This window comes from Hylobates moloch, unplaced genomic scaffold, assembly GCF_009828535.3.
Source record: "Hylobates moloch isolate HMO894 unplaced genomic scaffold, HMol_V3 SCAFFOLD_14, whole genome shotgun sequence".
Taxonomy (NCBI): Eukaryota; Metazoa; Chordata; class Mammalia; order Primates; family Hylobatidae; genus Hylobates; species Hylobates moloch.
The window spans coordinates 74,497,748-74,523,328 of NW_026652289.1; the positions used below are offsets into that span (position 1 = coordinate 74,497,748).

At 37.2% G+C, this 25,581-nt stretch overlaps 1 protein-coding gene across 1 annotated transcript in view; it reads left to right on the forward strand.

Moving 5' to 3' along the window:
* Positions 1 to 25,581, forward strand: part of FSIP1 (fibrous sheath interacting protein 1) — a 155,554-nt gene that overhangs the window by 12,503 nt on the left and 117,470 nt on the right. The window contains exons 3-5 of the mRNA XM_058427928.1: positions 1,126 to 1,309; positions 5,642 to 5,796; positions 7,477 to 7,570. Of these exons, the coding sequence (XP_058283911.1) occupies positions 1,126 to 1,309; positions 5,642 to 5,796; positions 7,477 to 7,570 (433 nt within the window). The remainder of the gene's footprint in view (positions 1 to 1,125; positions 1,310 to 5,641; positions 5,797 to 7,476; positions 7,571 to 25,581) is intronic.

Here is a 25,581-nt window from a genome sequence, read left to right on the forward strand (position 1 = left end):
AAGTAGACACTATTTTGCTTATTTATAAATTGGGCCTTCACTAGTTTCATTTTCTGCTAGGTCTGTTTTCTTCTCTGTTAATTCATGGTAGAGAAACCTACACCATAGGGTCATTGTGAGAAGTGAATGAGGCAGGCCATGACTGATAGTAATTCTTCAATAAATGATGGCTATGATTATTACCGCTGGGTTTATGTCCTGGCTCAGGCAGGGACATACCCATGGAGGCCTGCATTCCTGGCAGTTTCATTCTCAGCACTGCCCATCTTCCACCCTGGGGATTCACGAGGGGACTGCAGATTGTGGTGGAGAGTTGAACATGTGGTGCAGAGAGAACACAAAACCTATGGAGGGCTGAGAGCAGATGGGCTGGAGGAGACAGTCTCTCTGTTGGGAGGGGAAAGGTACTCATTTGAGAAGGGGCTGACTCTCTCTCTGAGGTCTTGCCTCTCTCCCTTGGGCCGTGTTAACTTCTGAAGTGATTTTCATCACAGTTTACAAACCCCAGGGCCTGTGATCCCTGCCTTTCCCTTACCCGGCCATGGAGGTCCTTTTCTGTTCTCTCTTAGGAAAACACAGCTGTGTCAATGGTGTTTTCAAAATGAACTTTGCTGAAATGTAAAGGGAAACTAAAATGAAATAGAAAAACTGTGAATAACGTAGAAATAAATAAATGACCAAAGCACAGGGTTCTGATTAGGAGACTCTCACTAGAAAGCACATCTCAACTCAGACTAGCCACTTTTCAGCCATTCTGTAGCAACATGTGGCAAGTGGCTGTCGTATTAGACCTTTGACTGCCCATCCTGGTGTAAGCTCAAGGAGCAGGCCCGTCTGCCTTATCCCAGAGCCCGGCAGATAGCAGTTCCCTTCAGGACTGAGGTAGACTCTTCTCCATTATTGCTAGGGATTGCTGAAGAATGGTGCAAATATTATTACGTGGAATTGTGTAGTTAAATTACATTTAATTAGAGTGTTATATTTCTAGAATACTTTAATGCTAGTGTATGCATTTATGTACATTCTCCATCTGTTTCCATTAGTGTCAAAATATTGTAGAAATGTAAAGTTTAAAAAAAAACAGTATTTTTGGAAACTTTTTTTTTTTTTGGAAATTATTTTTAGGGCAGTACTGCAAGCAACTTGAACTCTGGAAAAGAGGACCACTCCGAAAGCAGTAATACAGAGAATAGAAGAACTAGTAATGATGATAAGCAGGAAAGCTGCTCTGAGAAAATAAAATTGGCTGAAGAGGGATCAGATGAAGATCTGGATTTGGTTCAACATCAGATAATCCCTGAGTGTTCAGGTAGGATAATCACTAGGTGATTGGCTAATGATAATTACAAATGTTATATTTAAGGTGTTAGTTTTACCTGTGTTTTTATCAACTAAATATAAATAATAGACCAAAAAAAGACATAGACTATTTGTGAGCAATCACTTTTTATTTATAAGAATATTAAGAGCCCTTAAATATATTAGAAATATAACAAAATATGTCATTTAATAAAATTGTGGTCATTGTGCATTAATCAAGTAGGGAGTATTTCTGCATTTTATGATGCAATTTATTGATTTTTTGATGACTAAAATTGTACAATAAAATATATGCTATAATTTATAGGGATAGTCCCACCCAATAACATTTGGATTTTCAAAGATGACATTTTTTATGCTGGTAAATTAATTCTAGTCAGATTGAATTAGAATAGTGTTTCTCAAAAAGCGGTCTGCAGAGCCCTGGGGTATGGTGTCCCTGAGACCCTTGCAGGGGCCCTGCAAGGTAAAAGCTGTTTTCAAAGTAATACTGAGATGCTGTTTGCCTTTGTGTCCATCATACTGACGTTTGCACTGATGGTATAAAAGGAATGGTGGGCAAAATTGCAGTGCTTTATCATGAATCAGGACAATGGCACCAAAATGTACTAGTAGTCATTGTATTCTTTGCAACCAGGCACTGGCAGGAAAAAGAAATAGCCGGTGTCACTGGCTATGAATCAGTAAAAACTATCAATTTTATGAAATTTTGACCCTTAAATATGCATCTTCTTAACATCCTGTGGGGCAAAATGGGAAGTATACATAAAGCAATTATGCTGTATACTGAAGTTTGAAGGTTGTGTTGAAGAAAAGTACTTTTGTGATGGTTGGAGTTGAGAGCTGAACTGGCCACTTTTGTAATGGAACACCGTTTTTACTTGAAAGAATGACTGACAAACAATTCTCATTCAGATGGGTATTTGGTAGACTTCTTTTTAAGAAAATAAACATGTTACTTCGAGGATAACTACTGACAGTATTTGTTGCCAATGGTAAAATTTGAACTTTCAAGTGAAAATTACAGTTTTGGAAAACTGCATATGTCACTGTGAGGTTGATAGTTTTCCAATACTTAGACTTTTCTTATAAAAATTGGTGGCAATATTAACTGATGCCATTGTGTAATGAAATGTGTTAAGAGGTTGAAGGTCTGCGTAATTTAGTTAACCACTGTTTTCCAAATGATCAATGTAGGATAAAAGATCCATTCAACGTGAAATATAGATCCATGGATTTTAATGGAACAAATACATAAAGCTCACTGATCTGATTACAGATTTCACTTAACAGTTAACCTGTAGGAAACCACCCCTGTTAAGTTTTGGTGTAGTATCAAAGAAGACTATCCAATTATCTGAATAGGCTATTAAGTTTTCTCTTCCTGTTTTAACCACATATCAGTGTGAGGCCAAATTTTCTGCATATACTTTAGCCAAAACAACAGATTACAATAGGATGACTGTCTTCCTATGAGAATATGAGAATCCAGCTGTCTTCCCTTCATCCAGATATTACAAATTTAAACAATACCACTCTTCTCACTAATTTTTTTGAAAATATAGTTATTTGTCATAAAATGTGATACTTATGTTAACATAATTAGTAATAGCATGTTTTTTTATTTTTGAAAGTGAATTAATAAGTAAATATCTACTTTTCAGTGTTGATTTCTAATATGTTCATTATCAATAGCTCTAACTCACATAAGAAAAGTTAAACTATTTTTAAGGCTGTAAAGGGGAGCTGAGAAAAGTTTGAGAGCTGTGATTTAGAGTATGTTTGGGATGAGATAAACTCTCACTGTTAGGTCAGGTGACTCAGGATTATGGTTTTCAGGAAACAAAGTGAAATGGGAGAGTTCCCTTATCCCCCTTGAAGGACGTGTGACAAGGGTACGGCTCACTTCTTCACTGCCTCCCTGCTCAAACCCCTAGAGGGGGCAGGCAGATGGGCAGGTGCAGAGGCCATGGGGAGTGCTTTTGGGCTCTGACCCCATGGCAGTGTCTAAGGGTGAGTGTTTACAACTCCCAAAGCCCAAGTGGGAGTGTTCCAGTGTGCTCTTTCAGCTTTGCCGTCTGCTGGTGGCTTGTGTTAATCAGCTCAGTTAGACCCTCTGCCTTATCACAAGGGCAGAGGGCTTTGCGTATCCTGGGTGCTTGCCCTGGTATACCAGAAGAATCGAATCACATGTTGGCTTGGAGGATGAGTGCAAGGTTTTATTGAGTGGTAGAGGTAGCTCTCAGTGAGATGGATAGGGAGCTGGAAGGGGGATGGAATGGGAAGGTGGTCTTTCCCTGAAGTCGGGCTGCCCAGTGGCGGAACTCTCCTCTGACTGCGTCTGGCTGAACTCACCTTGGCATCCGCATTGTTCTGTAGTCACTGGTTTGCCAGTGTCTGCTGGTGTGTTCCTCTGCTCCTCTCAATGTCCAGCCACTTGTGTCTTGTACGCTTAAGGTCTCGGGTTTATATGGGCCCAGGATGGGGGCACGGCAGGCCAGAGTGGCCTTGGAAAATGCAACATTTGGGTGTGAAAATAGAAGTGCCTGTTCTCACTTAGGTCCATGGGCACAGGCCCAAGGGTAGAGCCCTCACCAGGGACTCTACCTTTCTCTACCCAGCACTCCCCTGTCCCCTTCCCATCTCAAAGATATTATAATTGAGATTAGCTGCTGACACAGTTTACATTGGATTTGTTTATATTGTTTTAGTACTGCATGAGTTACTTCAAAATGCCTGCTATATAGACTACCTATGTTCACGGAGCCTGAGAATGCTAGGATTGGCAGTTGGGAATGAGAACTAGAAGGTGTTGCTTTTGAAGTACATAAGCAATAAAATTCAAGGAACCTCCTTATTAATAATATCCTTTTTCCTTTTTGGATAAGTTGCTTTCCTCTTTCTTTTTTTCCTTTAAGAGGAAGTGACGGAATTGAGAGCAGTAGCTCACACCTGTAATCCCAGCATTTGGGAGGCCCAGGCAGGAGTATCACTTAAGCCCAGGAGTTTAAAACCAGCCTGGGCATCATAGTGAGACCCCCATCTCTACAGAAATTTTTCAAAAAAATTATCCAGGTATGGTGACATGCGCCTGTAGTCCTGGCTCTGGCTATTCAGAAGCTGATGTGGGAGGATTGCTTGAGCCCAGGAGTTCGAGGTTGCAGTGAGCTATGATCATGCCACCACACTTCAGCCTGAGTGACAGAATGATATCCTGTCTCTTAAAAAAAAGAAGAAGAAGAAGTGATGTACATTATAGGGAAACATCACTGAACTCTTTGGGTTTTCAAAAGTTGATAAATTTGGCCTTACTTAGCACAATATGCCACTTCTAATAACCTGGGGTGACTGAGACTTACTGTTTGAGCATTCATGCTTATTCATTGCTGGATTATCAGCTTTCATCAGATTTAAAAGGAGAGAATATCATCTGTGGCTAAGAGGCTAAGAGCTTTGGCTCTGCAGTCAGACAGATTTGTGTGGAACCTGACTGGCATTTACCAGTTATATGACCTTGGACATACATGTAACCCAGTTAAAAATTAGCTTCAGTTTACTAATTTGTAAAATGAGAACAGTGATTATACCACCTCAGAGGGTTAATATGAGCATTAAATGATATAATGTTTAAAAATAAAGCACTTAAAACTGTGCCTATCAGGTAACTCTATAAATGTTAGTTATTATTATCATTAATCATAAGTTAATGACAGAAGTTCTAAAGAGTCTTTCATTTCAAAGAAGTGACTATCAATTGTACTTTAAGAAATTAGAACAAAGGAAGCAGCATAGAAAAAAGATACAAGCTACGCAGAGTACTTGTTTTGAGTTTTTTTTCTTTCTATATGTTGCAACCACTTTGTGTCACTGAAGACATACGGCTTTCTACCGTAGCCATTTGTGTACATGCCTTCTCTTTCAGTTAGTCTGAAGCAGCTTTAGGACAGGATTCTTGTCTTATTCCTTATTTCCTATTTCTTAGTCATGAACATAGAAAGTATAACAGAATGAAGGAGAAAGAATTTGGGATTTAAAATCATGAGAATCACTTCTGAGTCCAGTGCTATAATTTGTTACGTATTTGAAAGGACCCAGTTATCTCAACTGTAAAATAGAGATAAATGTCTATTTCATAGGGTTGTTAGATAATTATATAGACAAACACATGTGAAAGCACCTTGTAGATTGAGATACATGGTACCAATATAGTAGTTATTACTATCAGCTATAAATATTTGTTGAATGAAAGAACAAATTATAAGAACAAAACAAAACTTTACAGTTTTACTACAAACCTATTTTTACTTTCAACACAATATAGATGAACCCAAATTAAAAGAATTAGATTCTCAACTTCAAGATGCTATTCAGAAGATGAAAAAACTTGATAAAATATTGGCAAAGAAACAACGCAGAGAAAAAGAAATTAAGAAGCAAGGTCTAGAAATGAGAATAAAGCTGTGGGAAGAAATTAAGGTAAGAATTATCTAACCTTATGCTGACATGTAAGAAACAAATTCTCCTGGCTGGGCATGGTGGCTCACACCTGTAATCCCAGCACTTAGGGAGGCTGAGGCAGGAGGATTGCTTGAGGCCAGGAGTTTGAGACCAGCCTGGACAACATAAAGAGACCCTTATCTCTGCAAAAAAAACTAAAAAATTAGCCAGGCATGGTAGTGTGTGCTTGTTGCCCTAGCTACTTGGAAGGCTGAGGTGGGAGGATCCCTTGAGCCCAGGAGTTCAAGGCTATGCAGTAGCTATGATCATGTCACTGTGCTCCAGCCTGGCTGACAGAGCAAGACACTCAAAAAAAAAAAAAAAAAAAATAAGAATTTCCTCTATAAGATGAATAAGAAAATCATGGACCATGGTGTTACTGTGGCCAGCCTTTATTGCTTTATTTTGTGGAGGTGGTGGCAGTAGTATGTATATGTGTGTATACGAAGGAGTCATAGGGGTGATATTTTTCTGGAACCTGAGAAGAAAACTTGGTCTGCAGCATTCAGATTTCAAGCACTGCACTGGCATGTTCATCTCCCCAGGGACAGGCCCAGGGTACCACGTCTCCTACCAGCAGCAGGCTGGTAAAGTGCTGGGCCCCTCCATCTCTGGAACAGGAAAGGGTGTAATAGCTGATTTCATCAAGTACGTATGTCTCCTTTTTCTTCAGCAGCCTTATAGTTCGGAGATAAGTAGACATAGTTTAACCCTCTGGTTAGCTTTATTATTTGGGTAAACCTTTGTGACAAACAAGTTTTGGGGAGTTGACTGTTTCCTGTGCTGATCAAGATCTTTGGGAAGCTGTAAAGTGCTTGAGGTCTGGGACCATACTTCATTTGCTTCTGTCTCAGCAAATTCCTGGTGCTCAATGAACTTCCCTTGGCCTTCTTGGACCTCTTATTCTCTATAATATTGAGGGCTTGAAGTTGACTAGATGTTGACATTGACTTGGTATATAGCTATTGGCTCATATTTGAATTTTGACCGTCAAAGGAAAGCACCTCTAAGGTAAGGAACCTCGTCATAAGAGATTGGTTGTTTTTGATAAAGCCCTCCTTGAACAGTTGACTGACTTCTGGGAAAGTTTCCTAGGCAATAATATGAATTAAAAATGTAGTAATTAAAAATACATTTTTATGAGGTTCCCAGGAAGTCCATTGGGATGGAAAGAAAGAAACATCCAAAATGCAATGCTTTAAACTAGAGAAATTGTTTCTGGAAATTTTAGCAGAAAAAGTTAGCCTATCACTTTTTCCTATTGAATCTCAAAGCAAGTTTTTATTTCCTTTGAAGCAAGAACTATAAATGGAAACATAATAAAACATAGTAACAATCTTGAAATGTCTGAAATTTTTTAATTTGATGATGTATCTTTAAGTTACTCGCAGATTATAAAAATATCAAGCAGAAACTTATGATATTTTAAGCAAGGTAATTATCATATAATGATAGGCGTATACTCTGACTCTATCTGGGAATACCCATTGACAGAATTTTGTGAGAACAGAGAACATTTACAGATTTCCTCAAAAAAAAAAATAGCCTGAGACTTCTCGTTTGTATGTATGTGATTGGGAGCCTTGTTGGAATTTAAAAAATCAATGATTATAGTTGCCTTCTTTTCCCATGTTTAAATTTTAATTTTTCTTTCGTTAGTCTGCAAAATATAGTGAAGCTTGGCAAAGTAAAGAGGAGATGGAAAATACAAAAAAATTTTTATCTTTGACTGCTGTTTCTGAAGAAACTGTTGGTGAGTAGATGGAGATGTCATTCAACTTTGTTTTTATCTGAGTCGTGGAATATTTGGATTAAAGTAAAATTAGCAATCCAATTTTTATGTCCTGTTCTGTGTGAGTTTGACTGTTCTTTAGGGAAGTAATTGATCACATTAGGTAGGATTATATGAAACTACTCCAAGCTTAGGTATGTTTCGGTGTCTTTAAGTGTTCGTGTCTGCTTGACGGTAAGGGGGACAGGGCAGGGACAAACTGGGAAATAGACAAAAGTATGTCATTGCCTTTACTTCCTGTCTCTTTTAGGTGTCTTTAGACCCCACTTTCTGCATACAATTCCCTAACTGCTTACGAGCTCGTGGAACTCCCTTTGTTAAAATCTATGACTGATTTGTCCTATTTCCTGGTCTCTCACAGACCTATATTTTTGAGATGAGCCAATTCTGCACATTTATTTCTACCTTTCTCCTTTGTTTGTATGTATATTTGTGAATCTTCTTTTTTGAAAACAGAAATATTATGGAGTCATGTAACCTTTAACCCATTTATATGATGGTGAAAATTTTAGGGATTAGAAACATTTTGTATTTTTGTATATCCTAGTTGAAACATCAAAAAATACTAGTCTGGCCTATATTAAATTCATAGATCATTTACTTTTTGCATCTTCTGTTTTGTTACGGAGGTAACACATGTATAATCTATATAAGAAAATGTTGGTTAAACTGAAAAAATTACCGTCAGCTAAATTCTCAACTTGTAGAGATAACTGCTATTAATATTTTAGTTTACTCTTTATCTTTTGAGATGTGTTTAATGCAAATATCCATGTATATATTTTGAGAATAAAAATATGATCAAATTATATATGTATATGGTATTTTGTAACCTTTTCCCAATTTGTATTTCACGAGCACCTTTAACTGTCAATAATAGATGTGTGTGGTAGTTTGTTTCCAAACAGCTACCATTAGTTCCTTCCTTTTATTTGTGTTCATTCTCCTCACTTAGAGATGGAGTCCATGTTTCCTTCCCATTTCAGTCTTGGCTGTCCTGGAACAACTTTGATTGATATATTACAACAAAAATGATACTATGCCATTTCCAGGCCTTGTCTTTAAGAAAACAGGCAATTTCTGCTTTCCTTAGAAGGCTCACTCAGAGGAAGACCAGCCATTATGTAAGAGGTCAGGTTACCCAAGGCTGCCATGCTGTGAGAAACCCAAGCAAGCCATATGAAGGGGCTATGCAGAGAGAAGATGATGGTGGCCAGTTGCTGGCTATAGTGATTTTGGTAACGTCTCTCTCAAATTCATGTCCACTTGGAACATTGGAATGTGTCTTTATTTGGAAACAAGGTCTTTGCAGAGACTTAGTTAAGATGAAGTCTTACTGGATTATGGTGGGCCTTTAAAAAAGAGGAGAGGACACAAAGAGACATAGAGCCACAGGGAGGAAGGCTGTGTGAAGATAGAGGGATGTAGCTACAAGCCAAGGAATGCAAGGATTGCTGTAAGCCAGAAGAAGCTAGGAAGACCCAAGGAATCATTCGGAAGGAATGCACTGCTGACACCTTGATTTCAGATATCTTCTAGAACTGTAGAGAATAAATTTCCGTTGTTTTCAGCCACCCAGCCTGTGGTAAATTGTTACAGCAGCCCTAGGAAACCGAAACACTGACTGTTCAACAGTTTCAATGCAGACACTGAATAAAGGAGCAAGCTTGGACATTTCAGCCCCACCAAACACAATGCAGAGAATAACCAAGGCTAGCCATACGGCCCCCTGACCTGCTCCAGGCATCTCCAGCTAAAGGGAGCTACCCAGCCATCTGAGGTCCCATTCATAGTGGAGCAGAGATAAATTGTTCCTGCTGTGTCCCTCAAATTCCTGGCCCACAGAAGCATGGGCATAATAAAGTGTTTGTTCTTTTATGCCATTAACTTAAAAAATTTTTATTGTAAATTGACAATTTATATTTATGGGGTACAAAGTAATACTATGACTTATGAATACAATATAGAATAATTAAATCAAGCTAATTAGCCTATCCATCACCTCAAATACTTAACATCTTTTATGGTGAGACCATTTGAAATTTAGCCTCTTAGCAATTTTGAAATGTATAATACATCCTTATTGATGATATTCACCACACCATGCAATAGATCTCAAAGAAAAACCCTTATTCTTCCTGTCTAACTGAGACTTTGTACCCTTTGGCCATTATTTTCTCATTTTCCCATCCTCCAGCTTCTGGTAACCACCATTCCACTCTGCTTCTATAAGTACAATTGTTTTGGATTCCACACATAAATGGGAACATGTATTATTTGTCTTTTTGTGCGTGGTTTATTTTGCTTGGCATAACGTCCTCTAATTCTATTCATATTGTTGCAAATGATAGAATTTCCTTCTTTTTAAAGACTGAAAAGTACTCCATGGTGTATATACACCACGTTTTCTTTATCCATTCATCTGCCGGTGGATACTTAGGTTATTCTGTAACTTGGCTATTGTGAGTAGTGCTGCAGTGAGCATGGGAGAGCAGACATCTCTTTGACAAACGAATTCCAAAGCTTTTGGGTAAATGCCCAGAGGTGGGATTTCTGGATCATATGGTAATTCTATTTTTAGTTTTTTGAGGATCCTCCATACACTTTTCCATAATGGCTGTAGTAATTTACATTCCCACCAACAGAATGCAAGGGTTTCCTTTAATCCACATCCTCACCAACACTTTATCTTTTGTGTTTTTGGTGAGAGCCATTCTGACAGGAGTGAGATGATATTTCATTGTGATTAATTTATATTTCCTGAATGATTAGTGAGGTTGAGCATTTTCTGTGTATTTGTTGTATGCCATTAAGTTTTATATTTTACTTTTTATTTTGAAATAATTTTAAATTTATGGAAAATTTGCATAAGTAGTACAGAATTCCATATACCCTTCCCCCCAGCTTCTCCTAATCTTACATAACCATAGTGATCGAAACTCAGAAATCAACATTGGTATAATACCATTAATTAAAGTATAGACTTTCTTAAAACTTTACCAGGTTTCCCATTAATGTCCTTTTTATTTACTAGTATCCAATCCAAGATCCCATGTTACATTTCGTTGTCATGTCTCCTTAATCTCCTCCATGCTGTGATAGTTCCTCAGTCTTTCCTTGTCTGTCGTGATGTTGACCGTTTGGGAGAGTATTCATCAGCTATTTTGTAAAATATCCTTCAGTTTTGGTTTATGTGATGTTTTCTCATGATTAGATGAAAGTTATGAATTTTGGCAAGCATAGTCTGGAAGTTATGTGCCCTTCTCAGTCAATCACATTTGGTATACCTAATGCTGTTATATATTATTATTGGTAATGTTTCACCTTGATCACTTTGTTAAGATGGTGTCTGCTGGTTTTCTCCACTGTAAAATTACTATTTTTTTCGTTTAACATTAATACATATCTTGGGGGAGATGCTTTAAGACTGCAAATATCCTGTTTCTTCTCCAGCTTTCACCTACTAATTTCAGCATCAATCTGTAGATCTTGCCTGCAATAATTTTTACCATATGCCACTAGATTTGGGTGATTTTTTTAATGCAACAATAGATAACTGGAACGATGCGCATGAGCATTATTTTTAATGATTATGTATTAATTCATTAGATGGATGTGCCATCATTTGTTTAACTAATACCCTTCTGTTGAACATTTAGATTATTCCCTTAGTTTTTCAATTTTTTAAATTACACATGTTGCAATGACATCCTTAGTCAATTATTGCAATGATTACCTTCTGTGGTAGGCTGAAAAAAAAACCACCCCAATCCCCCAAGAGATATCTATGTCAAATCCCTAGAGCCTGTGAATGTTACCTTATTTGGAAAAAGGGTCTTTGCAGATGTGATTAAGTCCTGGAATATTGAGATGGGCCCTAAATTCCGTCATAGATAGCCTTATCAGAACGAGATGGAGGGAGAAGAGGTAGATAAGGAAGAGGAAAAGGTGCTGCAAAGACGGAGGCAGAGATTGGAGTGATGCAGCCTCAAGCCTGCTGGCAACCACCAGAAGCTGGAAGAGGGAGGAACAGAATTTCCTCTAGAACCTCTGGAGGGAAGGTGGCCCTGCTGACACCTTGATTCTGGATTTCTGGCCTCCAGAACTGTGAGAGAATAAACTTCTGTTGTTTGAAGCCACTAAGTTTGTGGTAATTTGTTAGGGCAGCTATAGAAAATGGGTATACTTTCGAATACATTCCTGTAAGAGAAGTACTTAGTGCAGGGTTGGACTTTCACAAGATTTTTATTCACATTGACTTACTGAAATCAATTTAGACTCTTACCCACATTGTATCTGAATATTGTTTTTCTATGCCAACAGTGGATTTGGTAGTTATTTTTAAGCTTTGTTTATTTAAAGTGGAATCACAATAATTTGTATTTCTCTGATTATCAGGGAGGTTATAGATTTATTCTTTTGTTTAGCCAAGTTGTGAGTTACCTATTCATGTCTTAGTCTCTTTTATAAAGTGAGGTATTCTTTATTGATTTGAAAGACTTTTTTAATATTAAGGATATTAATTATTTGTCACAAATACCAAAAGCATTTTTCTAACTTTTTTTAAAATTTGTGACATTTCTTGCTCTAGTTAGTCACTTCCTTTATGTTATCATTCATTGGTACTCTGCTTTAAAAGGCCTTTTATGTCTCAAGATTATATAAAAATATGTATTTTCCTTTCATCAGTTATAATTTAATGAAAAAATTTAAATATTAACTCACTTGAGATTTATTTTGATATTAGATATGAGGTAGAGAGTTGATTTCGTTTTTTTGCCCCAATTTGCTAACCAGCTATTCCAAGACCCTTTATTGGATAATCCGTCATTTCCCCACTTATTTGAAATGCTAGCTTTATCATGTAGGAACTGGGTTTATTTTCAGATTTTCTATTTTATTCCATTAAAATTTCTGTCTGTGCTGATGTTAATACCACTCTATTTTGTTTATTGTGTCTTTATAATATATTTTATTAGGGCAGTATTTTGGAATAACATGTTTTTCTCAAATCTATTTTTTTTCTGAGTTTAGCAATGACTACATTATTTTTTAAAAAAGAGATTGCAAAAGCACCTCTAAAGCTATATCTTATGAACTGCTTTTTTATTTATTTAAATGTCTAAAGACCAGTATATGAATGTAGTCTGCTTGGAAAAGTACAACTTACTAATATATTTCATTCAATGTTTATCAGTAATTCTACACCTTCATAGAAATGAGACTACACCTCTTATTCCAAAAAAAAAAAAAAAAATCCATGGACAGTGTCAGGAATGAGATTCTGGATGTTATAGTATCTCAACATCTATAGTTTGGAAACCAGCAGTCAAATACTGATTTTTCTAGTGGATAGGGCTTTTCTGAAAGACCACACCTGCTTGTGGTTGACTCTGGAGCAAGCAATGGAAGACAGGCCACTCTGTAAGTGGATCTATGGTGGCCTTTTAACATTAACCTTTTTGGTCACAGAGTTCACTACCCAGTGAACTTTTGGTCCTGGAAGGCAAGACATTTGTTTTCAGCTGCCCTTTTTTCAAAACCAAATCAAAACTATCAAATATGTTTAATTTTTAAAGCTCCTGGCATGTATATTTGGCTTAAGTCTATGTCCACATTGTATTTCTGGAGTTATGTGACTGCTATAGGCCCTGTAGACACTTCCCATAATGTTAGATTAGTCCTGATTTTCTAACATGGAAATTAAGTGGACTTAATGATACGAAAGCTGGAGCTGCAAGGGGCTTGAAAGCTATGTTCAGAGACAATCATTGTTTTAAACATGATGACATTATTAAAGCTTCAGTTTTTAGATTCAGACTTCTTAGCTATTATGTATTGGCAGTGTGTGCAAAGCAGGTAAGATGGAAAAGTAGGGTCAACGTAAAAGGAAAAGGGAATACAAGATACTGTTAGGTGAACCAGATGTCTGTTGCCCTTCACTCTTGCTACTGACTGTCTTAATTAGTTCACACTTGACCAGTTCACCAAAATGAGGAGGTAACATTATTGTATTACTGGCTTCTTCAGATTTAATTAGAATCTTTTTTTGATGATTGTTCTTTTACAGAAAAGCCAAATTTCTTAATGAAATTTCCTGCTTGCTGTTTACTTCATAGACATATGTTTTGGAGTCATTTATTGCCACACATATCTGGTTTTTTAAAAAAATTCTTAAAAACAAAAACGTAGTTAGCATTTACTTTAGGCTGCATTATTAACCTAATTATATTAATTTGTTTTTTGGACTACTCTAAAAGAGGAAACTTTTGGAATAATCAGCTTAAACTTGGTATTATTAGCAGAATATTTTCACTGCAAGTATGAAAGAAATAATTAGAAACACAACAGTCCAGTTTGACCTCATGCCACGGATTTTTTGAAAGTCTCATATTCCTGCTGTTTCAACATAAGCACTGTCATAAGGTGGTACGAAGCTACTTACATCTGTTCTACACTGAAATGAATTTCCCGTTACTCATTGGATCTCAGCTACTGTTTTAATTAGAAATGTATAAAAATTTAAAAATTATTTTAATCAATCATATATAGCCATACATTTCTAAATAAGATATTTTTATAAGTGTTATTAGGAAAACAGGAAAATTTTGCCTTTTTTTCCTGTATGATAATTTTTTGTTGCCAGCACAGTTTAAGGCACTTGTAAATTGTCCAGTAGGTGGCAGCATCTAGTTACAATAAGTACTTTAAAACGCCTTAAAGCATTAAAAAAATTTTTAAAGCTCCTGGCATACATTTTTGGCTTAAACCTATAGAGCTCCCATTGTATTTCTGGAGTCACGTGACTGCTGTACACTCTGCAGACACTTCTTATAATGTTAGATTAGTCCTGATGTTCGAACATGGAAATTAAGTGGACTTAATGATGTGAAAGCTGGAGCTGCAAGGGACTTGAAAGCTATGTTTAGAGAGAATCATTTTAAGCATGATCACATTATTAAAGCCAGACCTATTTCAGCATACCTATCAATATACCCAAACCTACTGTCTTTCTGTTTTTTGTCTTTAAACAAAGGGAGAAATTCTTAGGATGGATATTTTTCTTTTCTAGTCAGTTTTTCTTATCCTCTTATTTAAGAGTTAGCTTCAGGTTGGGTGTGGTGGTTCATGCATGTAATCCCAGCGCTTTGGGAAGTGGAGTCAGGAGGATCGCCTGAAGCCAGGAGTTCGAGACCAGCCTCGGCAACTTAGCAAGACCTTGTCTGTACAAAATATTTAAAAATTAGCCAAGCATCAGGAGGCTGAGCTGGGAGGATTGCTTGAGTCCAGGAGTTTGAGACTGCAGTCATGCCATTGCTCTGCAGCATTTGTGGCTTTGTGAAACCCTATCTCCAAAAAACAAACAAACAAACAATTAACTTTAAGGACTGGGCTGATGGCTGAATGGCAATTTCCAACCTGTTTTCAGCTTCCAAAACACAAAACCCATCCCAGTTTGCTTATAACATCACAAATATGCAACAGCAAATAAATGAAAAAAATAACTGTAGTTGGGTAGTGCATTTACTTTTATTTATAGGTGCTAAACACAAAAGAGGCCTTGACTCCAAGAGGAAGTTGAAAACAACATTAAATTGATTTACATCACATTTGAACCTTATAATCCAGACATATTAACCTCACTGGGATTTTGAAGTAAACAATTTTGTACTTGCTAGAGATCTCTGAAATATTTTAAAAGTCTGTCCCATCCTGTTACTGAGGGGTCACTTTTGGGTATTTTTAGAGGCATGTTGCAAAAATCAAAACTCTTTACAACACCAGGAGTTTTCCCTTAGTTTCTGTCATTTATCTAATGAATGCAGGTAGAATTCAATATTCTTTGAGACAAATACATCTAGTGACAGGGTTGCTTATTGTCTGCTTTTGATAGAAGTTGTTATTTTTGTCTTTGTCACATTTCTCTCTTGTATTTCTAGCTCCAAATATATAAATGAATATAAACACAAAACATCAACTTCATAACCAATTAGGCTTTTTAAAATTTGAGAATACTTTTTTCTAGGTGCCTTTTCTGTGAGATTCAGATGTATGATACTTCTGCTCTTGGATGCTTGGATTAAATACTCAAAGAAAATCTGGTACTCTCTTTCTACTCTGATATGCAGAGGATAGAGGGAGGAAATCACATAACTGTGCTGACTGACACAGGCAAGGATTTTGGTTTTTAATTTCTGTTGGAGTCTCAGCATTGCTTAGCAATCTCTTGCATTCTCCAAAATGGTGATTCCAAACTATTACTATGTGCGTCATCTCCTGTCTTCTGCAAGACCTTCACTGTCTTGGTTGGTCTTCCTTTCCAGAGAAAATGAATCTACAGGGTAGGAATTCCTTTTACGTTCGTTCCTTCTGTTTCTAAGCTTCATCCTGACTGTGTTCATTCATCCCCTCCCTCTTGCCTCTAACTTTAGATGGAAGGAAGGTACTCTTATTCTCTGAGGCCAAAATCAGTAACATCCCATCCCTTTCACTGTGTTCCTGGCTGTTGGTTTGTTCGTCATTCCATTTTTTCATCTAGAGCTTCAATCTCCCTGGCTCTTTCCCTTTAACTTACCATGTTTAACTCTTCTAGTCCTAAAACAGAATCAAAAAGCCATTGAACCAATGAATAACCAACAGAACATACAAATAAGCCTTTTTCCTCATTTTTTTTTAACCTTACTCTAAAACAGACACCACTCAGTTTCCCTCTTCTCCTCAAAGGTCAGACTTCTTGGAAGAATAGTCCACATCTCTTGGTGCTACCTGGTCAATTTCCATTTACTTCTTAACTTTTCAGTGTCTGTATTTTCTACTGTCACACTATGGAAGCTGCTTCATCAGTGGTCCTCCTAAATTCGAAATCTAATGGCATACTTCCAGTTTTGATTGTACTTGACATCACTGTAGAATCTGACACAATGACCTCTCATAGCGTAGCACAATTTTTACTGGGTTTATTATTCCCTGCTGGTTTTCTTTCTTTTCTTCCCTTCCTCCTCCCTATTGTTGAAACCTATTCCTTCTTTTATATGTTTTCTCTGCTTTGGTTAATGGTTGCATCCCCACCTAGTCTCCTAAACTAGAAACTCAAGAGCCAGCCTCAGTTTCTCCCTTATTTTTCTTTTACACTTTTCCCCTGAGTTCCCCAAATGAGTATCTGTTCTGCCCTATCTGTATCTGACCTTTTTTTTTTTTTTTTTTACCCCCATTATTAAATGGTTTGATCTCAGCATTTCTCTATCAGACTATTCAAACAGTTTTCAGTCTCGCCTCCATGGTGTCAATTTCCTGCAAGATCATTGTACTGGTTATCTAGTGCTGTGTAACAAATTACCCCCAAAACATGGCAACCTAAGCCAACAAACATTTATAATCTCACAGTTTCTGTGGGCCAGGAATCTGGGAGTATCTTAGCTGGGTGGCTCTGACTCAAGATCCCTCATGTCAAATGGTTGCCGGGGCTACAGTCATTTGAAAGCTTTACTGGAGTTGGAGAATCAGCTTCCAAGCTCACTCACATGGTTGTTTGCAGACCTCAGTTTCTTGCTGCCTGTGGGCTGGAGACCTTAATTTCTTACTACACGAACCCCTCCATAGGATGCGTGTATGTCCTCACGACATGGTAGCTGACTTCTAGAGCACATAGTAAGTGCTCAACAAATTGAGTTACTAGACATTACTGCATCAACAGGAACATGGTCTGTGTCTCTTATATTATCATTTATATGTCAAGGAATTTCTGCAGGTTTCATACATCTATTAGCTGTACATAGGTCTTATATATCTTTTTATTGTTATTACCCTGATTGGTGTTTAGCCTGTCGTATTTACAAAGGGTTATTAATGACATAGGCAAAAGTTAGTGACTTTTTAGACATTTATAATTTGTTTTCTATTTGTACATTTAACTAAATTATCTTATTAATTTTAATTATTTTTACTTGTTTACCTTTTTTTTTAGTTTATGAACATATCACCAGGAAATAATGTTAATTTTTGTGTCCTTTTTAACAATTATTCCTATGCTGAGAACTATAAGAACTTAGTGTTGAAATTTATTGAATGCATTTCAGTATATATTTAAATTATAAATTTTTATTTCATGTCCAACATATTTAATGTTTTAAAATTAATAGACTTAAATACTAAACGAGTCTTTTATTCATGGGCAAACCTTTCTTGGTTCTGGAAGATTATTCTTTTAATTTAGTACCAGATTTAAATGGATGAATTTATTCAGACTTTTTGCATCTGTATTTATAAGCAAGGTTAGTTGTGTTTGTGTGTGCACACACAGGTGTGTGAAATGTTTGTTATGGTATAGGGAGTGAAGTTGGGGGTGGAGAGTCGATGTATGTGTGTTTGCTTTGTCAGGCTGTGTGAACTTCATAAAATGAATGGGGGTGGCTGCTCACTTATTTCTATGATTTGAAACAGTTTATATAACACAGGGATTATCTGTTCCCTTAAAATTTGAAAGATTTCACTGGAAAAACCATCTGGTTCAAATAATTTCTTGGAGGCAATTCTCTGACTCTTTTCTCAGCTGCCTTCATATTTACTATTCTATTTCAGGTTACTAGCTATTCTGGAGTCAATTTTGGCAATGCATCCATGTCACTAAGATTTTAAAGTATCCACTTCATGAAGATTTAAAAATTTACTAACATACAATCTCAGATAGTATTTTAAATAATAATTCTTTTTCATATTGTTTGTACATCCTCTTCATCTCTAATTTTGTTCATGTTTTCTCAGTCTTTTTAATCTGAAAGTTTTTTCTAAACTTTTTATTTGGGCACAGTTTTATATTCATAGAAAAATTATGAATATGGTACAGAGATTTCCCCTATACCCACCCCCAGTTTCCCTTATTATGAACATCTTGCATTTGTATGGTTCATTAGTTTCAACTAGTGAACCAATATTGATATATTCAGATTTCCTTAACTTTTACTTAATGTCCGTTTTTTGTTCCAGAATCCCATCCAGGATGCCACATTCCATTTAGCCCTCATGCCTCCTCAGTCTACTCTTGGCTATGGCACTTTCTCAGACTTTTTTTAATTTTTAATGACCTTGACAGTTTTGAGGAGTACTGGTCAGGTATTTTGCAGAATGTCCAACAGTTGGAATTTATCTCATGCTTTTCTCATGATTAGACTAAGAGTATGTGTTTTTGGGAGGAAAACCATGGAGTTACAGGGTCATTTTCATTACATTACATCATATTATTAACATAACATTGCTATTAATGTTAACTCTGTTCACCTGGCTGAGGAAATATTTGTAAGATTTTTCCACTATAAGTTACCGTATTTCCCTGTCCTTTTCCACACTGTACTTTTTGGTAAGAAATTGCTATTTGCAGCCCCTGCTTAAGGAGTGGTGCTGGGAAAACTTGCTAACCATAGGAGGGGGATAAAACTGGATCTCTAACTTACCATGTACAGAAATCAACTCAAGATGGACTAAGGATTTAAATATATAAAAATTCTAGAAGAAAACCTGGGAAATACTCTTCTGGTTATTGGCCTAGACAAAGATTTTATGACTAAATTCTCAAAAACAATTGCAACAAAAACAAAAATTGACAATGGGAACCTCATTAAACTAAAGAGCTTCTGTGCAGCAAAAGAAAATATCGATACAATAAACAGACAACCTATAAAATGGGAGAAGGTATTTGCAAACTATGCCTCCAGCCAAGGACTATTATGCAAAAGCTATAAGGAATTGAACAAGCAAAAAACAAATAATCCTATTAAAAAGTGGGCAAAGGATATGAACAGACACTTCTCAAAAGAATACAAGTGGGGAACAAATGTATGAAAAAATGCTTAACATCGCTAGTCATCAGAGAATTGCAAAGCAAAACCGCAATGAGATACCATCTCACACAAGTCAGAATGACTATTATTAAAAAGTCAAAAAGTAACAGGCATTGGTGAGGCTGCAGAGTGAAGGAAATGTTTATACACTGCTGGTGGAAATGTAAATTAGTTCAGCCATTGTGGAAGGCAGTTTGGAGATTTCTCAAATAACTAAAAATATAACTACCATTCAACCCAGCAATCCCATTACTGGGTATATACCCAAAGGGAAATAAATTGTTCTATCAAAAAGACAGCTGCATGCATGTGTTAATCACAGCACTATTCATAATAGTAAAGACACGGAACCAACCTAGATGCCCATCAATGGTGGATTTGATAAAGAAAATGTGGTTTATATATACCATGGAATACTATGCAGCCATAAAAAAGAACAAAATCATCTCCTTTGTGGCAACATGGATGCAGCTGGAGGCCATTTTCCTAAGTGAATTAACACAGAAACGAAACTAAACATTGCATGTTCCCACTTATAAGTGGGAGCTAAACCCTGGGTACACGTGGACGTAAACATGAGAACAATAGACACCAGGGACTCCATAAGGAGGGAGGGAGAGACAGGGACAAGGGTTGAAAAACTTTCTACTGAGTACTATGTTTACTATCTGGGTGATGGGATCAATAAAAACCCAAACCTCAGCATCATGCAGTATACCCTTGTAACAAGCCTGTAGTGTACCCCCTGAATCTAAAATAACAATAAAAATAAAAAAATGATGAAAGCTTCATTGCTGTGAATTTGTTTCTGAACATAGCTTTATCTCTGTAGCACACTCCTGTATGTGGTTTCATCATTTTCCACAAGATGTTATGTTTTTATTTCCTTATTGATCTAATAGTTATTTAGAAAATGATGATGACTTTCTTTTCTTCTCCAGAATTTTGTGTAAGTCCTATATTTTAAAAACGAATATAGAGTCTCATAATATTGTGGTCATGGTTTTGATATTTTTTTTTTCTTATTTATTTATTTATTTATTTATTTTTTATTTATTTATTTATTTTTTTTATTATACTTTAGGGTTTTAGGGTACATGTGCACAATGTTCAGGTTTGTTACATATGTATCCATGTGCCATGTTGATTTCCTGCACCCATTAACTCGTCATTTAGCATTAGGTGTATCTCCTAATGCTGTCCCTCCCCCCTCCCCCCATCCCACAACAGTCCCCGGAGTGTGATGTTCCCCTTCCTGTGTCCATGAGTTCTCATTGTTCAATTCCCACCTATGAGTGAGAACATGCGGTGTTTGGTTTTTTGTCCTTGCGATAGTTTACTGAGAATGATGTTTTCCAGTTTCATCCATGTCCCTACAAAGGACACGAACTCATCCTTTTTTATGGCTGCATAGTATTCCATGGTGTATATGTGCCACATTTTCTTAATCCAGTCTATCGTTGTTGGACATTTGGGTTGGTTCCAACTCTTTGCTATTGTGAATAGTGCCGCAATAAACATACGTGTGCATGTGTCTTTATAGCAGCATGATTTATAGTCCTTTGGGTATATACCCAGTAATGGGATGGCTGGGTCAAATGGTATTTCTAGTTCTAGATCCCTGAGGAATCGCCACACTGACTTCCACAATGGTTGAACTAGTTTACAGTCCCACCAACAGTGTAAAAGTGTTCCTATTTCTCCACATCCTCTCCAGCACCTGTTGTTTCCTGATTTTTTAATGATGGCCATTCTAACTGGTGTGAGATGGTATCTCACTGTGGTTTTGATTTGCATTTCTCTGATGGCCAGTGATGATGAGCATTTCTTCATGTGTTTTTTGGCTGCATAAATGTCTTCTTTTGAGAAGTGTCTGTTCATGTCCTCTGCCCACTTTTTGATGGGGTTGTTTGTTTTTTTCTTGTAAATTTGTTTGAGTTCATTGTAGATTCTGGATATTAGCCCTTTGTCAGATGAGTAGGTTGCAAAAATTTTCTCCCATTCTGTAGGTTGCCTGTTCACTCTGATGATAGTTTCTTTTGCTGTGCAGAAGCTCTTTAGTTTAATGAGATCCCATTTGTCGATTTTGGCTTTTGTTGCCATTGCTTTTGGTGTTTTAGACATGAAGTCCTTGCCCACGCCTATGTCCTGAATGGTATTGCCTAGGTTTTCTTGTAGGATTTTAATGGTTTTAGGTCTAACATATAAGTCTTTAATCCATCTTGAATTAATTTTTGTATAAGGTGTAAGGAAGGGATCCAGTTTCAGCTTTCTACATATGGCTAGCCAGTTTTCCCAGCACCATTTATTAAATAGGGAATCCTTTCCCCATTTCTTGTTTTTGTCAGGTTTGTCAAAGATCAGATAGTTGTAGCTATGCGGCATCATTTCTGAGGGCTCTGTTCTGTTCCATTGATCTATGTCTCTGTTGTGGTACCAGTACCATGCTGTTTTGGTTACTGTAGCCTTGTAGTATAGTTTAAAGTCAGGTAGCGTGATGCCTCCAGCTTTGTTCTTTTGGCTTAGGATTGACTTGGCGATGCGGGCTCTTTTTTGGTTCCATATGAACTTTAAAGTAGTTTTTTCCAATTCTGTGAAGAAAGTCATTGGTAGCTTGATGGGGATGGCATTGAATCTATAAATTACCTTGGGCAGTATGGCCATTTTCACGATGTTGATTCTTCCAACCCATGAGCATGGAATGTTCTTCCATTTGTTTGTATCCTCTTTTATTTCATTGAGCAGTGGTTTGTAGTTCTCCTTGAAGCGGTCCTTCACATCCCTTGTAAGTTGGATTCCTAGGTATTTTATTCTCTTTGAAGCAATTGTGAATGGGAGTTCACTCATGATTTGGCTCTCTGTTTGTCTGTTATTGGTGTACAAGAATGCTTGTGATTTTTGTACATTAATTTTGTATCCTGAGACTTTGCTGAAGTTGCCAATCAGCTTAAGGAGATTTTGGGCTGAGATAATGGGGTTTTCTAGATATACAATCATGTCATCTGCAAACAGGGACAATTTGACTTCCTCTTTTCCTAATTGAATACCCTTTATTTCCTTCTCCTGCCTGATTGCTCTGGCCAGAACTTCCAGCACTATGTTGAAAAGGAGCGGTGAGAGAGGGCATCCCTGTCTTGTGCCAGTTTTCAGAGGGAATGCTTCCAGTTTTTGCCCATTCAGTATGATATTGGCTGTGGGTTTGTCATAGATAGCTCTTATTATTTTGGGATACGTCCCATCAATACCTAATTTATTGAGCGTTTTTAGCATGAAGCGTTGTTGAATTTTGTCAAAGGCCTTTTCTGCATCTATTGAGATAATCATGTGGTTTTTGTCTTTGGTTCTGTTTATATGCTGGATTACATTTATTGATTTGCGTATGTTGAACCAGCCTTGCATCCCAGGGTTGAAGCCCACTTGATCATGGTGGATAAGCTTTTTGATGTGCTGCTGGATTCGGTTTGCCAGTATTTTATTGAGGATTTTTGCATCAATGTTCATCAAGGATATTGGTCTGAAATTCTCTTTTTTGGTTATGTCTCTGCCAGGTTTTGGTATCAGGATGATGCTGGCTTCATAAAATGTGTTAGGGAGGATTCCCTCTTTTTCTATTGATTGGAATAGTTTCAGAAGGAATGGTACCAGTTCCTCCTTGTACCTCTGGTAGAATTCAGCTGTGAATCCATCAGGTCCTGGACTCTTTTTGGTTGGTAAGCTATTGATTATTGCCACAATTTCAGAAGCTGTTATTGGTCTATTCAGAGATTCAACTTCTTCCTGGTTTAGTCTTGGGAGGGTGTATTTGTCGAGGAATTTATCCATTTCTTCTAGATTTTCTAGCTTATTTGCATAGAGGTGTTTGTAGTATTCTCTGATGGTAGATTGTATTTCTGTGGGATCGGTGGTGATATCCCCTTTTTCGTTTTTTATTGCATCTATTTGATTCTTCTCTCTTTTCTTCTTTATTAGTCTTGCTAGCAGTCCATCAATTTTGTTGATCTTTTCAAAAAACCAGCTCCTGGATTCATTAATTTTTTGAAGGGTTTTTTGTGTCTCTATTTCCTTCAGTTCTGCTCTGATTTTAGTTATTTCTAGCCTTCTGCTAGCTTTTGAATGTGTTTGCTCTTGCTTTTCTAGTTCTTTTAATTGTGATGTTAGGGTGTCAATTTTGGATCTTTCCTGCTTTCTCTTGTGGGCATTTAGTGCTATAAATTTCCCTCTACACACTGCTTTGAATGTGTCCCAGAGATTCTGGTATGTTGTGTCTTTGTTCTCGTTGGTTTCAAAGAACATCTTTATTTCTGCCTTCATTTCATTATGTACCCAATAGTCATTCAGGAGCAGGTTGTTCAGTTTCCATGTAGTTGAGCAGTTTTGAGTGAGTTTCTTAATCCTGAGTTCTAGTTTGATTGCACTGTGGTCTGAGAGACAGTTTGTTATAATTTCTGTTCTTTTACATTTGCTGAGGAGAGCTTTACTTCCAACTATGTGGTCAATTTTGGAATAGGTGTGGTGTGGTGCTGAAAAAAATGTATATTCTGTTGACTTGGGGTGGAGAGTTCTGTAGATGTCTATTAGGTCCACTTTATGTAGAGCTGAGTTCAATTCCTGGATATCCTTGTTAACTTTCTGTCTCGTTGATCTGTCTAATGCTGACAGTGGGGTGTTAAAATCTCCCATTATTATTGTGTGGGAGTTTAAGTCCCTTTGTAGGTCACTGAGGACTTGCTTTATGAATCTGGGTGCTCCTGTGTTGGGTGCATATATATTTAGGATAGTTAGCTCTTCTTGTTGGATTGATCCCTTTACCATTATGTAATGGCCTTCTTTGTCTCTTTTGATCTTTGTTGGTTTAAAGTCTATTTTATCAGAGACTAGGATTGCAACCCCTGCCTTTTTTTGTTTTCCAGTTGCTTGATAGATCTTCCTCCATCCCTTTATTTTGAGTCTATGTGTGTCTCTGCACGTGAGATGCGTTTCCTGAATACAGCACACTGATGGGTCCTGACTCCTTATCCAGTTTGCCAGTCTGTGTCTTTTGATTGGAGCATTTAGCCCATTTACATTTAACGTTAATATTGTTATGTGTGAATCTGATCCTGTCATTATGATGTTAGTTGGTTATTTTGCTCGTTAGTTGCTATAGTTTCTTCCTAGCCTTGATGGTCTTTACAATTTGGCATGTTTTTGCAGTGGCTGGTACCGGTTGTTCCTTTCCATGTTTAGTGCTTCCTTCAGGAGCTCTTTTAGAGCAGGCCTGGTGGTGACAAAATCACTCAGCATTTGCTTGTCTGTAAAGTATTTTATTTCTCCTTCACTTATGAAGCTTAGTTTGGCGGGATAGGAAATTCTGGGTTGAAAATTCTTTTCTTTAAGAATGTTGAATATCGGCCCCCACTCTCTTCTGGCTTGTAGAGTTTCTGCTGAGAGATCAGCTGTTAGTCTGATGGGCTTCCCTTTGTGGGTAACCCGACCTTTCTCTCTGGCTGCCCTTAACATTTTTTCCTTCATTTCAACTTTGGTGAATCTGACAATTATGTGTCTTGGAGTTGCCCTTCTCGAGGAGTATCTTTGTGGCGTTCTCTGTATTTCCTGAATCTGAATGCTGGCCTGCCTTGCTAGATTGGGGAAGTTCTCCTGGATAATATCTTGCAGAGTGTTTTCCAACTTGGTTCCATTCTCCCCATCATTTTCAGGTACACCAATCAGACGTAGGTTTGGTCTTTTCACATAGTCCCAAATTTCTTGGAGGCTTTGTTCATTTCTTTTTATTCTTTTTTCTCTAAACTTCCCTTCTCGCTTCATTTCATTCATTTCATCTTCCATCTGCGATACCCTTTCTTCCAGTTGATCGCATCTGCTACTGAGGCTTCTGCAATCTTCGCGTAGTTCTCGAAACTTGGCTTTCAGCTCCATCAGCTCCTTTAAGCCCTTCTCTCCATTGGTTATTCTAGTTATCCATCCTTCTAATTTTTTTTCAAAGTTTTTAACTTCTTTGCTATTGTTTTGAATTTCCTCTCGTAGCTCAGAGTAGTTTGATCGTTTGAAGCCTTCTTCTCTCAACTCATCAAAGTCATCCTCCATCCAGCTTTGTTCCGTTGCTGGTGAGGAACTGCATTCCTTTGGAGGAGGAGAGGT